At 35.2% G+C, this 16,520-nt stretch overlaps 1 protein-coding gene across 10 annotated transcripts in view; it reads right to left on the bottom strand.

Moving 5' to 3' along the window:
- Window positions 1-16,520, bottom strand: part of KDM6A (lysine demethylase 6A) — a 209,507-nt gene that overhangs the window by 90,498 nt on the left and 102,489 nt on the right. For 8 of the 10 annotated variants that reach the window (XM_026012249.2, XM_026012250.2, XM_026012252.2 and 5 more), the window contains exons 6-7: window positions 12,384-12,504; window positions 303-357 (exon numbers count right to left, since the gene is read on the bottom strand). In XM_026012249.2, the coding sequence (XP_025868034.1) occupies window positions 303-357; window positions 12,384-12,504 (176 nt within the window). The remainder of the gene's footprint in view (window positions 1-302; window positions 358-12,383; window positions 12,505-16,520) is intronic. The other 2 variants (XM_072743853.1, XM_072743854.1) reach the window with 1 other exon arrangement.

Genomic DNA, 16,520 nt, shown 5'->3' with positions numbered 1-16,520 from the left:
TCTCAAGTCATCTACAATATAATGCACAAATAATCAATTTTGTTCATTAGTGTGGACAATTTTAATTCAACAACCCAGTTCACTGGCATATCTATTTTAGACACAGGCTGTTCACAATAACTGGTCTCACATGTTCCATTTGTACAAGTAGCCATGGCAACCAATACAGTTAGATTCAACAATTCTAGAAGAAAAATTACATAGGATTTTATTACTATCATCATCGTCATCATCACTACTATTATTATTTGCCATGAGGTGATCTGAATACATGTAGAAAACCATTACTTAAAAATACTTACTTTCAGCATTGGACAAAGTGCATGGATTGCAGTCAACCAAAGCTAACTGAAAATGCTGCAAGAAGAGAATGAGAAAAATCAGTGTACTAAATTCAGTCATATAAATGTGTCCTAATTTTCAGGTGCATTAAGTCTGACATAATTCATGAAAACTACACTATACAAATAAAACATATTAGACAACCAAAGAGAATTACTTTGTACATTTACTGTTGATGACAGACAGGCTGCTGGGTTACTTTCTTGAGACAGCCGAGAATGGAGAATTAACTTTATGAAGTTATCTTATGTATAATTTTGTTTATATAAAAAAAGCTTCAGAAAGTCTTCAAGTAAATAGTACCAGTTATAGAGGAGTTTAAATAGTTTATTATTTAAAAAACTGAAAGTAAAAGTTCAATGGTATTAATGTCAGAATACCACTGCTTATCTCAAAATAAGACATGAACTTTAGAAACAAAATACTATGATAATAAAGGGTAAAACTATCTACCCTTACTGATTCTTCAATAATCATTGTATTTGGTGCCTTTAGAACTATTTGAAATACTACCAAGAATGCATCAAATAGCCTGTACTCAAGTTTATCTTTGAAATATCATTATCTTTTTAGGAATGCAGAAACAGTACAACTATTTATTATATGTGTAGGGAATATTAAACCACTAATAGTTTACAATATCCACTTCAAATAACATATCAGCCTGTCCAAAAATACATGTTAATATTCAATGAATAACACTAATTTCTAAGAACATAAATCACGATCAAGAACACTAGATGAAGGAAGATGAAGGAAGAAGAAGGAAGAAGAAGGAAGAAGAAGAAGGAAGAAGGAAGAAGGAAGAAGGAAGAAGGAAGAAGAAGAAGAAGAAGAAGAAGAAGAAGACGACGACGACGACGACGACGACGACTAGATAACAGGGATGCCTGGGTGGCTCAGCGGTTTAGCGCCTGTCTTTAGCCCAGGGAGTGATCCTAGAGCCCCAAGATCAAGTTCCGCATCAGGCTCCCTGCATGGAGCCTGCTTCTCCCTCTGCCTATGTCTCTGCCTCTTTCTCTGCATCTCTCATGAATAAATAAATAAAAATCTTTTAACAAATTAAAGAAAAAAAAAAACAACACTAGGTAACATTTGACATCTACTTTATCAACATTAAACCTAAGAAAGAAAAACAAGTACTAGAGTTGGTATAAAATTCTTACAATTAAAAAAAAAAAAAACCTCCTTGAACTTTTCTAAAAAAGTATTTCCATATATGTATATTCAAATTTTCTGAGTCCCTACAAGATTTTAGCACTAAAAGTAATTAACAGCCAAAGTATAAATCCAGTTTTAAAAACTGACCACAATAAGCTCATTCTTATCCACAATCTAAGTATCTAAATAGTTGTATTTTTTTATAACTACTGGACAAACTGAAAATTGATATGCATAATGACAACTTCTAGATAGAAACTCAAAAAGCTTTCTTATCAAGAAAAATAATCATTAGCAAGCCTTCAGGACTATATTTCAACGTGGAATGAACAAAACTGCACTTGGTCGACTAGAACCCTCAATTAACAAAAATAAACTAACGTCAGCTACCCAGTGTTTTACTTTAAGATAGATTAGAAAGCATCGTTTGGTATGAAAACAGTAGCTATCATATTCCTTCACAAATGTCTGTTATGTGCAAGCATAATTAGGCTAGCCTACATCTGCAGTACTCTTTAAATTTTAAGGGCTGTAATATTCTGAATGGGCAAACTACTAACAAAGTATGACCCTTAAATATTAAATCCACTCAACAAATATTTGTCAAGTATCTATAATGCCCTTAAGACAATGCAGGCACTAGGAATACAATAGTCAACAAAACAAAAGTGAAAGTTTATTTGTCACAGCTAAGTGAAAAAAACATCCAACATCTGAACACTTTAAGAACTGCTTTTATTATTAAAACAAAACAAAACAGCAAAGAACTGCTTTTATTCTCCCTTGAACTAAGCGGATTGTATATACACTCAAACATTCCTGGAGTCTGCTACCACAGCAAAAGAAACCAGACTATTTTATAGAGTACTTGTATACCTGGATCTAATATAACACATTGTATGTCAACTGTACCTCAATAAAGAAAATAAAAAGTGAGCACTATGAAAGCAAAGCATGCATTATAACCAATTGCCTTCCCCTGGACAAAAATAGCAGCAGTAGGCACACATTCAGATTATACTACATTTCTGAGTCTAGCCTATTCTGTCAGCATACGGAGAGAAGACAGACCTTTTCTAACTGAATCATCAAAGCATACAAACTGACCTGCAAAGAGGAAGTCTTCAAGATGGCGGTATTTTAGCTTTACTATTACCATGATATCTCACAGAGAACAGAGAGATGTATAATTTGAATTGTCTAGACTGTATTTCATCTATCAATATGCAAGGTTCTGCCATGAAACCTGGCAGAAGCAATTCTGAACAGTTTTATGTAAGTATTAGTCAATCTTAAAAGCACCAATGAAGGCACTGATGTATCATTTCAAACCACAACATCGGGCAGCCCAGGGGGCTCAGCGGTTTAGTGCCACCTTCAGCCCGGGGCATGATCCTGGAGACCCAGGATCCAGTCCATGTCAGGCTCCCTGCATGGAGCCTGCTTCTCCCTCTGCCTGTGTTTCTGCCTCTTTCTCTCTCTGTGTGTGTGTGTCTCTCTCATGAATAAATAAGTAAAATCTTAAAAAAAAAAAACAAAAACACGTCATCAATACAGAAAAATTACTTGGCAACAGAGTACGTAGTCAAAAACATGCATGTGAGAATAAAGGAACTTACAGAATAATTGCTAAATATAAGAAACTAAGAAAAGCCATATTAAACTACCCCATATAAAGAAAAACAATGGTACAATTTCCAGTAAACTGAAGAGCGATGAGGGACTGGGGTGGGGACGAATGACCTCAGAGTTATTTCGCGTATCTAAACCAGATGCAAAATAGATGTTTCTATTAACATATATAAGTCAGCAGAAGTGACTATCAATTACAATAATCAGCCCCAAGATCCGAAAATACCATGGTATAATATCCAGCACCCATCCCTGCAACCAACAGAAGCAGCTAGGAAACATCTGCACCTCACATGAAAATACTGTAGTATGGGAACTGACTATTGCAATGTGAAATAGTTACTACATGGTAGAGGCTTCTGAGTTCAAAGACTACATACAAACCTCAAGGCAGAAAGCATTCTACAGAAAATTAATTTCCAAGCAAGATTTACCTAACATGTTTTTTTAATGTTATGGTGATTTTCTTTTTATAGAGCACTTCTGGTCCAATTTAACAAAAAGGATCTATTCATAACAATTTCTGTTGACATCTTTATTACTAAAGTCACTTTTTGTTTTAAAAGCTTTTGACTTGTTCCATATTTCAAAATAACTTGATAGCATTTTCCTTTATATAGACCAAGGAACTTGATTTCTGTCTGGAGGGGGAGAATCTATATTCATGTAATTAACATGTAAAACTCGGGTTTCAAAACTTTATTTCTCTTTAAATTGTTTTACTTCTACCTGTATAGTCTGTATCACAAATCTTTTCAATTGGAGAACGCTTCAACTATATTCCCAATCCTGAATACAAGGAATGATACAACTCTTTTTTTTTGGGGGGGGGGGGGGGTAACAAATTATGTGTGTTTAAGTTTTTAAAATCTGGAGCAATGTTTGGATTCCAGATCCAACCTTGGATATTCTGACTTGGAAGGCTGGGGTTGACACCCTGTAAACCAGAAAAAAAAACTTCTACAAGTTATCCCAATGCACAATCAGGGTTAAACGCCACTATTTTTAAGTTTTTAAACTGTGTACTTGCCCCCAAACTTTACTTCAGACAATGTAGACAAGATGTGTGTAGTCGATACTATTGTCTCTATTCAATTAGGATAGACACAGCCTTTTAAGAATGAAATGTTGGCAACACCAGGCATTCTGCTATGGCTAAGCATCTACAAGTGAATACATGGCTCACTTAAATTAATGTTCTATTAGAAGCTTAAAAGAGAATTCCATAATGAAATCCAAAAGATGTAGATGAGAAAAAAAGAAAAGAGGTACTTCATTCAGCCTGAGGAAACAACTTGTTATTTTCACCCAGCCCTTATGAAAGAGTTTCAATGGACCATTTTAAGTGAGAAATGGGAAGGAATGTCATGTACTCTTGCAAGTCAAGTGATTTTTTTTTCATTGTTAAAGAGAGCCACAATTCTAGAAGTATTAATTAAAACCAACAACTTCATTCCTAAACCTAATAGTCGATGATAAATGGATGAGTCTAGGGAAATGTCCTGGGATATGATGGTACTTCAAGGATTTGCTCTTTGAAATGAGATACAGAACTGAAAGTAGAAGGTTCTGATAGGGCTTAGGAGTCACACTGTTAGGTAAGCTGATCTGATTGAGGTTCTTTCAAAGCCCTCAAACTCAAGTTCTTCTGATTCTCTGTAATACAAGGTTATTACAACATTTAAGGAGAAACTCCACTCCACACAAGTAACTAACAGTTTCCAACCTGGTGTTTCCCAAAAATATCCTTAACAAAAAAAGTAAAACAAAAGACACTGTATACTAAAGATGTTCAAAATCTTCTTCTCACAATGCTTCTTTATGGCTCCATACTTCTATATCCAACATTTGATACTCTTCAGGTACCTCCAACTCAATATACTCCCAAAGGACTCATCACTACTCAGATCTTTCCACCTCCCAATCCCAAAACCTTCTACTTTCTTTATTGCCTACTTTAGTTAACAAAAAAAAACGAATTAGGCCAATAAATAAATAAATAATCTATTCCCACAATAAATCAGTTAATAATTAACTCCTTAAGATCTATAGAACTGGAGTGGCCTGGGTGGCTCAGTCAGTTAAGTGCATGCCTTGAGCTCAGGTCATTATCCCAGGGTGCTGAGATTGAGCCTCAAGTCGGGCTCCCTATCCAGCAGAGAGTCTGCTTCTCCCTTTCCTTCACCTGCCCCCACCCTGCCAACTTGTGTTCTCTCAAATAAATAAAAATCTTTAAAAACATTTATTTTTTAAAAAATCTATAGAATGTATTACTTCTCATCCATCTATCCACTGAAAACCCAAATATCCCATGGATCTTGCTCATCTTTTTTCCTGTAAGTGTCCTACCTAGTCTCCCAACTCATTTCTATTGTACTTTATGAAAGTACAGGTATGCAATTAACTAGAAACTTTAAAACACCAGTTCTAGTATGTGTCTAATCTGTGTACACAAATGGTCAGAATAGAGGATGACTTCTTTCCCAAGTTCTTTAAATCTAGTAGTGTACGATTTGTTTTTACATCAAAATTAAGACAGATATTTACACCAATAACAAATTCAAGATGAACATGATATATATTTTATAAAGGGAATAAAATGCTGTTTTGGAACATAACTTCTTCTTTTTCAAATGTGGTATTGGATACACTGAATGTTTCATAAAGTTGCATTTGAAGACCAAGTACTCACAGCATGAATTTAAATTGTTATGGGTAAACATAAAACAATTACATTTTGATTAGAAATGATTTCTTGTAGTTAAAATATATTTGAAGGAGAGAAAACTGAACTCACCCTAACTCCTTTGTATCAAAGAATGGTGACTGCACATCTATGAGTAGTCATATCCTTTTCAAACATGCATTTTGGAGAAACTGAAGTACTTCTGTTGTTTAAACTACTTCAAGCTTAAAAGTATATATGTAATAGAACAAAGGGCAGAAATAAGTATCAAATGGAAAAACAAAACTGAGCAGAGTGAAGTGGAGAGAGCATTATGAAGTGGCAAGATATACCAATTAGGAGATCACCTCATATCAAAGAATAATATCTAGGAAAGATTAAAAGGTAAAATACAAGTTGAAAAGTAGAGGGAAAAGGAAGCAGCAGAACAAAATGGACAGAAGACAAAGTAAACAGTAACAACTATCCTTTGCCAAAAGGAACAGTGATATTACATTCAGGTGAAGCAGAGTTCCACGCTGCTGGGAGAATTACGGAGATGCTGTTTAAAGGCACAAACTTGGAACTAGTGGATAACTAAGTCCCAGAGAGCTAATGCATAGCACAGAGATTAGAGTCAACAATACTGTATTATAAATTTCAAAGCTGCTGAGAGACTAGGTCTTTATTGTTCCCACCACAAAAAAGAAATGATAATTATGTGATGAGACAGAAGTGCCACCTAACCCTACAGTGGTAAATCACACTGCAATATATAAATGTATCAAATCAACATGTTGTACACTTTAAACTTAGACGATGTCATATGTCAATTATATCTAAATAAAACAAATTTTAAAGAATTCAAATTTTTAAAATGCCAGCCGGAAGAGTTAAGCTATTGAGCACTATAAAGTATTAAATAGGGCAGGGGCAGGCATGGAGAAATAACAGCAACTTTCATGATCCTCAGACAACTGAACTAATAAGAATATGCTGTTAAAACTTCAACAAAGAAATATTACAGATATTTTAGAAACCTAAGGCACAGTTAAAATTAATTAAATAGCTAGAATTCAAATTCTAAGTATATTTATAATACATAGAGTTCACAGTATCTTAATTAAATGCAATGATTTATATATTCTACATTAAGAAATAAAATAATAAAAGACAAGAGGGATTTTCGCAGATTCCAAAAGTGGTTTCTCAAAGGAAATCTATATCCTCGTGCCTTTACTTATTCCTTCTGCCTTAATATCTTGGCATAAAAAATATGACAATAAAACTCCAGAGTCCACGAAGGGTCTAAGATCAAATCAGACACCTGGAAATGAAGTAGTTCCTGGAATAGAGTAAGGTAAAAAGCAAGTGGAAATGGTATTTCACTCAGTAGTTTCATGCTGTGTATAACAGTAGAGGGGAGACAAGCTGAATGAACTGGTGAATGGGAATGTTTGGAGAAAACAAATGCACTGCCAGTTTGTCTAGAAAAAAAATTCTGTTAAAAGGTGATAAATAAAACCAGCCTCTCTGCCCCTTCCCAATCTTTCCAGCCTACCCTATGATATGCATTTATCATTTTATAGCCTCTTCCATTTCATTTATCTATTCAAGAAACACTAAGCACTTGGTACAACGCCAAACTAACATCCAAGTCTCATTTGAATTCAATCTATTTCCTTCACATTGTCCCTGCAATTCTCATCTTCCTCTTCCTTATTAACCCCTTCAAATCAGCACTTATCATCTTTAAATACCAAATAATAAGGGAACTTATACTGGTATCCAGCCAATTATCCACAGGCCCAATTAAAAAGCCATACTCTTTACCTTTAAAATCCAAAAAAGTTCCAATGTTGTCATATTCCAGGCAAACTTAAATATATAAATAGTAGGGAGAATTTCTACATCATCTTCATTAAATTAAATAGATTCACTAGCATTGACTGACTGAAGAATATGGGTGTTATTACATCTTATTCTGCATTTCTTTCTTTCACATGAGGGAAATAATTAAGAGTCTACCAGGATGTAAAAATTAGAGGCATGTGTTAGAAATGACAAATACCCACCATTTGCTTCAACGTGGATGGAACTGGAAGGTATTATGCTGAGTGAAGTAAGTCAATCGGAGAAGGACAAACATTATATGTTCTCATTCATTTGGGGAATATAAATAATAGTGAAAGGGAATATAAGGGAAGGGAGAAGAAATGTGTGGGAAATATCAGAAAGGGGGGCAGAACATAAAGACTCCTAACTCTGGGAAACGAACTAGGGGTGGTGGAAGGGGAGGAGGGCGGGGGGTGGGGGTGAATGGGTGACGGGCACTGAGGGGGACACTTGACGGGATGAGCACTGGGTGTTATTCTGTATGTTGGCAAATTGAACACCAATAAAAAATAAATTTATTATAAAAAAAATTAGAGGCATGATATAAAATTATTCATCAAAATTAGAGTACTTTTATTGAAGTAATGATCATACACTTCACCTCAAATATATAACAAATGTAAGCAATTATCATTAACACCATTAAAAAGTAATGAAATAAAACTCTGAATTAATTCTATGGTGTTAAAGAGGCAACCAAACCTACCTGGGGGGCGGATATTATCTGAAGCAGAGAAGACAAAACAACAAATACCATGTAGTAATGTCATCCTGGAATGGACTCTGGTTCAAATACTATTAAACTAGTTAATAAATTAAGAAGTGGTACCTCCACCATTCACTAAACGCATAAATCTTTATTGGCCAATCTAATGGAAAAATAAGCTGGGCATTAACTTCACATTTCTGATGATGGGCACAGTAGCAAAAATAAAAATATTTAATTCTAGGATGGGAAAATGGATTTCATAAATAATATCTATTCTGGTCCCAAACTGAGGAGCTTCAGATATATTCAACAAACTGAGAACTAAAAACGGAGGCTGAAAAAACTTGCCAGATATTTTCATATACATATATGTGTGTGCGCATGTATGTATGTGTACATGTATATAAATTTATTGTTTATAATAATCTTGTAGAGTGGGGACAGTTACTCCAGTAACTACAGACACAAGGAGGATCAGAAGAGTTAGGAATCGGGGCACCTGGGTGGCTCAGTGGTTGAGCGTTTGCCTTCAGCTCAGGGCATGATCCAGGGGGTCCTGGGATCAAGTCCCACATCAGGCTCCCCACAGCAAGCCTGATTCTCCCGCTGCTTATGTCTTTGCCTCTCTCTGTGTGTCTCTCATGAATGAATAAATAAAATCTTTAAAAAAAAAAACAAAAACAAAAAGAAGAGTTAGGCATTTTGCCCAAGGTCACACAATTAGTCATATGGCAGGATCTAATTTTAAACCCAAATTTGCTTGCTCTGAGAGGTGTTTACATAGTACCAATACAGAATGAATCAGTTTCGGAGATTCATTTTACCAAAATGTAAAAAAGTTATTTACCAGGGATATAAATAAAACAGAAGGTCCTGGAATCCATTTCAGGTGTAGGTGAAAATAAATCTATTATGAAAGTATACTGCATTTTATCATTGAAAACCTGTATACATTATATTCCTCTTCAAGGGAGGGAAACAAAATGAGTTGAAGACCTGATCTCTAATGGACATCAAAATACTTTTTACCTAACCCCTCACTCCTCCATCAGACAGGAACAGTGTATCTAGGGAAGTGAGCCCTGCTCAAAAACTGGCCTAAGAGCAACCATATCTTTAATAAGGAATCAACTGAGAATGGCCATATGGCCCATTTCTGGCCAATGAGATGCCAAAAGTATTCTTGAAGGGATCAACAGCAAGTCAGGATCTTTCTCCTTTATGACATTATGATCAGATATTTACTAAGCACTGATCATACGCCAGCACTATACTAAGCACCTATAGTACCACTCTCTTTCTATATGAGACATGAAAACTGAATCATCTCACTTTGTATCCTGTAACTTTACTGAATTCATGTATTACTTCTAATAGTTTTTTGGTGAGGTTTTCAGGGTTTTCTACATTTCACTTTGATTGTACCCAGCAACCAGCCTTAAGAATAAGCCAACACAGAACAGAGAAGAAAAGGAATCCTTGATGAAACCTTGGATAGGCTGACTCAACCAATCTTGAAGGCTGTATTTCACATTATACAAGCAATTTTTAATTGTTACTTTAATCAGCTTCAATTGGGAGTTTCTGAGCATGAAGGCCGAAGCATCTATACCAATAAATATGCTTCTACAAAAGTTTCAGTAGCCAATCTACTTTAGGAAAACTGAAGGCCACCTAAGGAGAGAGGGACATATCATTCCTTCTGATTCCTATCTTCATTTGCACTAAATGCTAAGCACTTAGAGTACTACACTGAAATACCTCCTCCTTGACTAAAAATGATGATGTCTAAAATTCTCCTTTTGAAAACAGGGAATATTAGAGAGAGAAGCCTTAAAAGAAACCAATGTCAAAATGAGACAAAAATCAAAGGCAACTTTCTCATTACGGGGAAGAGAAATAGCAAGGACTCCTAAAATTCTTATCTATGTTCACACAAATGAAATAAACATCAGGATGATCATGAAGTATTTTAACAAGACTGTACTTAACATTTTTGCTACAATTGCTATGACCTGAAGGTTTGTTACCCTTTTTATGCCTAACAAACAAAAGTTGTACACAGGAAGTCTCTATTGAACCTGAGTAAGCAGCAATACTTCCAATTCATCATGGAACACTGTCCAATACTGTTGCCCCTGATTAAAAAGGATTTTAAATATTGCCACCTTCATGGAAGCAGAGCTTGGCATCCACAGAATTATGTAAGACACCACTGTACTGATGTTCAGAGAGCCAAATTCTATAATATGGGACATTATATGATTATTTTTTCCACTCAAATATATTTCCAGAGCAACATTTACCAAACTGCTATCAAAAACATATCTGCCAAACAGAACAGTCATATTATGACAATATTATAAAGGGATCAAATAAGTTCACTTTATATTAGACATAATAAGAATCTTTGTTAGCTAATATATACTGTGAATGGCCAAGAGGAGGTTAAAATACTCAAGGTGGCATATCTGAACTTATTTTCCATTTCAAATCCACTCACATCCCATAGTATATACAGTTGACTCTTGAATAACACAGGTTTGAAACTCCATGGGCCCACTTATATATATATATTTTTGCATAAATGTATTTTCTCTTCCTTATGATTTTCTTAACATTTTCTTTTCTCCAACTTACTTCATTGTAAGAATACAGCATACGATACATATATGTGTTAAGCAACTCCAGGTTATAGATGAGGCTTTCAGTGGGTTATTAGTAGTTACACGCAGGTTTTCAACTGGGGGGGGGGGGGGCGGAGGAGGCACATAACCCCCACATTGTTCAAGGGTCAACTGTTTGAGAAATGCTGCTCTACATTTGAGGAAATCTAGTAATTTCCAGGCATCCTTCACTCTCCACATTACCTAATTTTACCTTCGCGCCAATTCCTCAAACTGCACTTACCTTTGACAACTGTGTAATCGAAATACTTCACGATCTACTTGGTTTTAGTGTTTTTGCTTATATATCACTCTTTCATATCAACACTGTTTTTTATAAACTCATGAAAGATAGAAACAGTAGTTGCATAATTGTCTACTTTAAAACTCTAGAACAATTAAATATACCTTTAAAGAAATCTTCAGTAGTGCCTTCTTAGTGAATTCAAATTCAACCTACTGTAAAGTCTTTATCATTCTTTATCTCCCTCCCACCCCCATTTCAGGATTAAGATAATCTGCAGTGGAGACTTAGAACATGGCAACCATTATAGTCTTAAATTCACAAGAATTTAAACTTTTTCCTAGAACTCCTAGTCCTTCAAAAAGCAATGCTTTTGCTGTATAGGAACACACTATTTCTATGAAAAGCCCAGTAAGACCTAAAGTGATGGCATAGACAGCACAAGAAACTCAATTAAAAAATTGAGAAATATCAAATTTCCACTGAAAGTAAAATATTTAAACAACAATATATTATCTTTTCCTAACAATGTTTATATTCACGAATGAGCAATTCAAATGATCTGCAGAGAATACTTTTTTAATAATTTAGATATGGGATGTGTCCTGCTGGTAGAGGTTGACAGAATTCTAGTGAGACCCATGCAAAGAAATAGGCCAGGTTGGGATCACAGATACAGCACCATTAAGCAGCTGGACCTGACCTATATAGTGGCCAATCATTTATAGTGGACTGATTTAGATGTCCAAACTGAGATTGAAACATTCATTCTTTTCCTGATGACAGACTTCAATTAAAACTTTAAAAAAAAAAAAAAAAGGTGTAATGGTACCATCAGTTACCTATGTCTTAGGATCATAACTACTTTGTACCCTGAAACCCAACTTTGTGTATCTTCCAGTTCATAGCTGATAAAGCAGTTCTTTCACCTAAATTTTCAAATTTTCTTTTGAAGTGCCAATATAAATTCCAACATTTCTCAATGCTCTAATATTTAACAACAATCCATCCCCCCCAAAAAATGCACAAAATGAAACATTGTATCTTGGAAAAAACTCAATAACCTACCTTTAAACTAGACTCATAGTCTGTATTCACTTTGAACATAAGCCCAAGTCGTAAATGAATTTCCTTGGCTCGACAAAAGCTGGGATCAACATAAAGCACCTCCTGAAATGCTTTAATTGCCCTGAAAGAATATAGACATAAGATATCTTAACTTTTTAACACTTGCATGAATTTTTGCTTGGTAGCACAGTTTAACTTCTGCTTTATGTAATACGGTTTTAAAGAAAATGTGTTTTACATGAATGTATTAAAAAAAAAAAAAAAAGACTTGGAAGTGTACCAGGGTCTTTTATATAATTGAATGTATATCATCTAATTTAAAACAGGAGAAGGAAGATCAGATGAATGTATAATCAATTATTCAAATAATACTTTATGGCTTAATAAAATTCTCAGTTTAAATAACTGATTTTTTACTGTTTCTGGAACTTCCTAGGGGAAAGAAGGGTGGGACAGATAGCTTCGTTTTTTAGAGAGGAGAGATTAATCCTGCTTCTAGTCTATTCTGTAGGAATAAGTCTTCATTTTAAAACTGTCTTTCATATTTAGATTTATAATCCATATGTACCTTATTTTTTATATGGTCTGAGGTCAGATTTCATTTTTTCCATATAGATATCCAATATCCCCTGCATCATTTGTAGTAAAGACCATCCTTGCCACAGCTCTGCAGTGCCACTTTGTCCTAAATCAAGGGTCCATATTCACATGGGTCTGTTTCTGGGTTCTCTATCATCTATCACTTTCCATTCGTTTATCAGTCTATTTTTGGCCCAAATTCACAATTTATCTTTTATAAATGGTCTTGATTACCAGTAGAGCAAATACAAGCATAAGGAACACTTTTCACTGAATATGTATTTTCACTGAATATGTATTTTATACACCTTAATTTGATCATGTAAATATACTACCTACTAAAAAATAAAATCATAAGGAAAAATGTCTACTTTGAATTTTGAAAATTGTAACACCAGCTAGAGCAATATGTTGAGCATCATTTTAAATCTCTCCACAGTATTTAGTTAAGACTTATTCCAAGTACCAGCTAATATATTCTTTGCAAAGCTTTTATCAGCTATTCTCTGCCTCTACTTATCTTAAAAGTGGCTATTTAGAATCTTATACAATTCCAAAAGAAAAGTCAATCTTTTATATGAAAAGTTGAAAATACTGTTAACACAAAACAGAGCACAATACCCTCTATGTCTTTTAAGTAACTTTATTTTGATTTATGCATTATCTATTTCCCAAAAAAACTATGTGGGGCTATGTACAGGTTTATTATAAAATTAAGGGTTCTAAAGGGTAATGTTTATCATGAGGGGTGAGAACAGGCCTGGTATCAGATACTTTTATACCAGGTAAAACTACTTCCTTACAGAAGAGAAGGCTGGGATCTATGTTTTAGATACCGTTTTAAGTGGGTGGGTGTGTACGTGTTTTATTATCTGATGTGTACAGGTAGAAGAGGGGAGTCAAAGACCTGACAGAAAAGAATTGGTGTAAATTACCATTTTCATACAAAGGCAGCTTTCTGTTTTTCTCAGACTTCAAGTTACTCATCTGCATGTTAAGAGGCTCTCTTTGTACTTTTCTCAAAGCTTTCTAATAGGAGGAGGTACAGGGCAGCCTCTGTTAGTCTCCTGGTCATGATTAGTGCTACCACCTTCTACTAATAAAAGAGGCAATTGTTGGGGGTTGGGGGTTAGCATATAAAAGGTTAGGAAGAGAACAACTGCAGGTGTAAATGAGGCCAATTAAAACATGATACAATTGAGAAAGGGTATGCAGAGGTTTGGGGAAGCTTTTCGGCTAAGAGCAATTTTTTATTTCTTGATCCAAATGATAGTTATGGATGTTTATCTTACAAATAACATGTTAAGATGTATACTTCTGTTTATACATTTTTAAGCATGTTACATTCTCTAATAATAAAAATTGAGGATAATGCTTCATAAAATCCTAATGAACCTTAACTTATGAGATGGGTCAGAAAACTCTCTTGTGGAATGGTCAGAACTAAGCGATGTCCACACATGCCAATAAAAAATCCAGGCAGGCCTGAGTCAAAAATATGAACGAAAAAGAAGGGAAGTGGAAGACAGCGAAGAAAAGAGAAAGAAGAAACTAAGAAAGAAAAACTGTCTAAGGAAGGGCATGTGAAAGAAGCAGTGAGGAGAACACAGAGTGTCAGTAGCAAACCCTTGGGAGAAATTATTTCCTACTCTTAGTTTCTATTTCCGGCCTTCCCTCTAAACCCTAAATTTGTAGATGTGTTTTACTCCATAGGTACGTTTGGTGCAGACATCTTATCCAAGTAGTTCACAATGTCACACAAGTGCAAAGAAACATAGGTTTAGGAACGCCTGGGTGGCTCAGCAGTTGAGAGTCTGCCTTTGGCTCAGAGTGTGATCCTAGGGTCTGGGTTCCAATCCTGAAGTGGGCTCCCACAGGGAGCCTACTTCTCCCTCTACCTATGTCTCCACCTCTCTCTGTGTATCTCTCATGAATAAATAAATAAAATCTTTAAAAAATAAAAAAAGAAACAGGTTTATTTTAACAAGTTTTTTATATATGTTAACACACTGAGAATTAAAAAAAATTAATCTATATGCAAAAACACATGTTCCAACATACTAGTCTGGGCTACCCTATATTTATTCCTTAAGGACTACTGAAAGTGCCCATGAGGGGCACCTGGGTGACACAGTTGGTTAAACGTCTGACTCTTGAATTTGGCTCAATTCGTGATCTCAGGGTTGTGAGATCAAGCCCTGTACTGGGCTATGTGCCCAGGTTAGGGTCGGCTTAAGACTCTCTCCCTCTGCCCCTTGGCCCCCTTCCACAGCTTGTTCCCTCTTTCTCTCTCAAATAAATAAATAAATCTTTTTTTTTAAGTGCCCATGAGATGGTGAGGCCAGTCTATATCGAATTATCAAGTTCTTCTCATCGTTGTTTCAAAGTATTCCTCAAATTCATTACCTTGCAGACCAAATCTTCAATATCTCATGACTAGATTACTGAAATAGATAGGCTCTTTTAAGGACTACCTTTGCTCTGCTCTGGCATACCTATGTCTCCTCAAACATGTGGTTCCTGTAATAGCCTACTGACCAAGATACTCTAAGTTAATCTCTATGTAGCATTTAAGATCTGTAAACAGTACCCAGTACCTATTAAAATCTATTCCCAGTTATGAACCAAACACTGTTCTTCCTCAGCTGTGACCTGGCTATTTCAGGAATTTCTTCATGCAAATACTGGCCCTCCTGACTTCACTGCTTCTCCTCAGAAGTCTCCTGATCTGAAATATTTTCATTCTTCTACTTTACCCTAAACCCACTATTACCTGAAAGACTGACCACCCAAACTCAACACCAACTATTTTTTACTTAGTGTTAACCAGCTGTTAGGTCCACTTTATAATCAAATCATTTTATTCTCTGTGTAGTGGTGTACACTAACTCCAGTTTTTCCAAATGGCCTATTCCTTGAGGTCCACACTCCTCTTTTATATTTAATTGTCTAAATAACACAGAAAATGGTTAACTTTAATAGATGTTTACTAATGCCATCACTTTTATAGTTGGTTGACTGGGCTTCTCGTAGGGGCAGGAGACAGCAATGTTCCACAGTCTACATACTGAGCTCCTCTCGTCTAACAAAATATATCTAGGTTCATTTCCATTTCCATTTCTAAACTTTTTACCCATCTTTCCAGTGTGCTTCCTCAGTTTTTCCCCACATTAGGGGGGAAAAAGGAAAAAAGTGTGTGCCTGTATGTGTGTGTGTGTGTGTGTCTGTGTGTCTGTGTGTGTGTGTGTGTGGAGAAAATAGGTACCATTCAGACTACATTCTAATTTTGGTCATTTTACCACATGCTTATCTCACCAAACTGCATGTAGCCAGAGCATGATCTCGGCACCACAAACTAGACTAAAAACATCAACACATATAAATTCTGCTTACCTCAGGATTCTGATGAAACAGAATTTTAGAACATAAGAAATGGCTACCCAAAACTATAAAATCTTTTCATGATACAATGCCTGGAAAGGTTTATAATTTTCAAATATTAAAGCATATTCTCTAGCAATAATTTTAATAGTTTTGGTGATATAAAACACTGCATTT

Source organism: Vulpes vulpes, chromosome X (genome assembly GCF_048418805.1).
Source record: "Vulpes vulpes isolate BD-2025 chromosome X, VulVul3, whole genome shotgun sequence".
Taxonomy (NCBI): domain Eukaryota; kingdom Metazoa; phylum Chordata; class Mammalia; order Carnivora; family Canidae; genus Vulpes; species Vulpes vulpes.
Note: the sequence above shows the minus strand (reverse complement) of the source record. Positions and strands in the feature narration are given on the sequence as shown.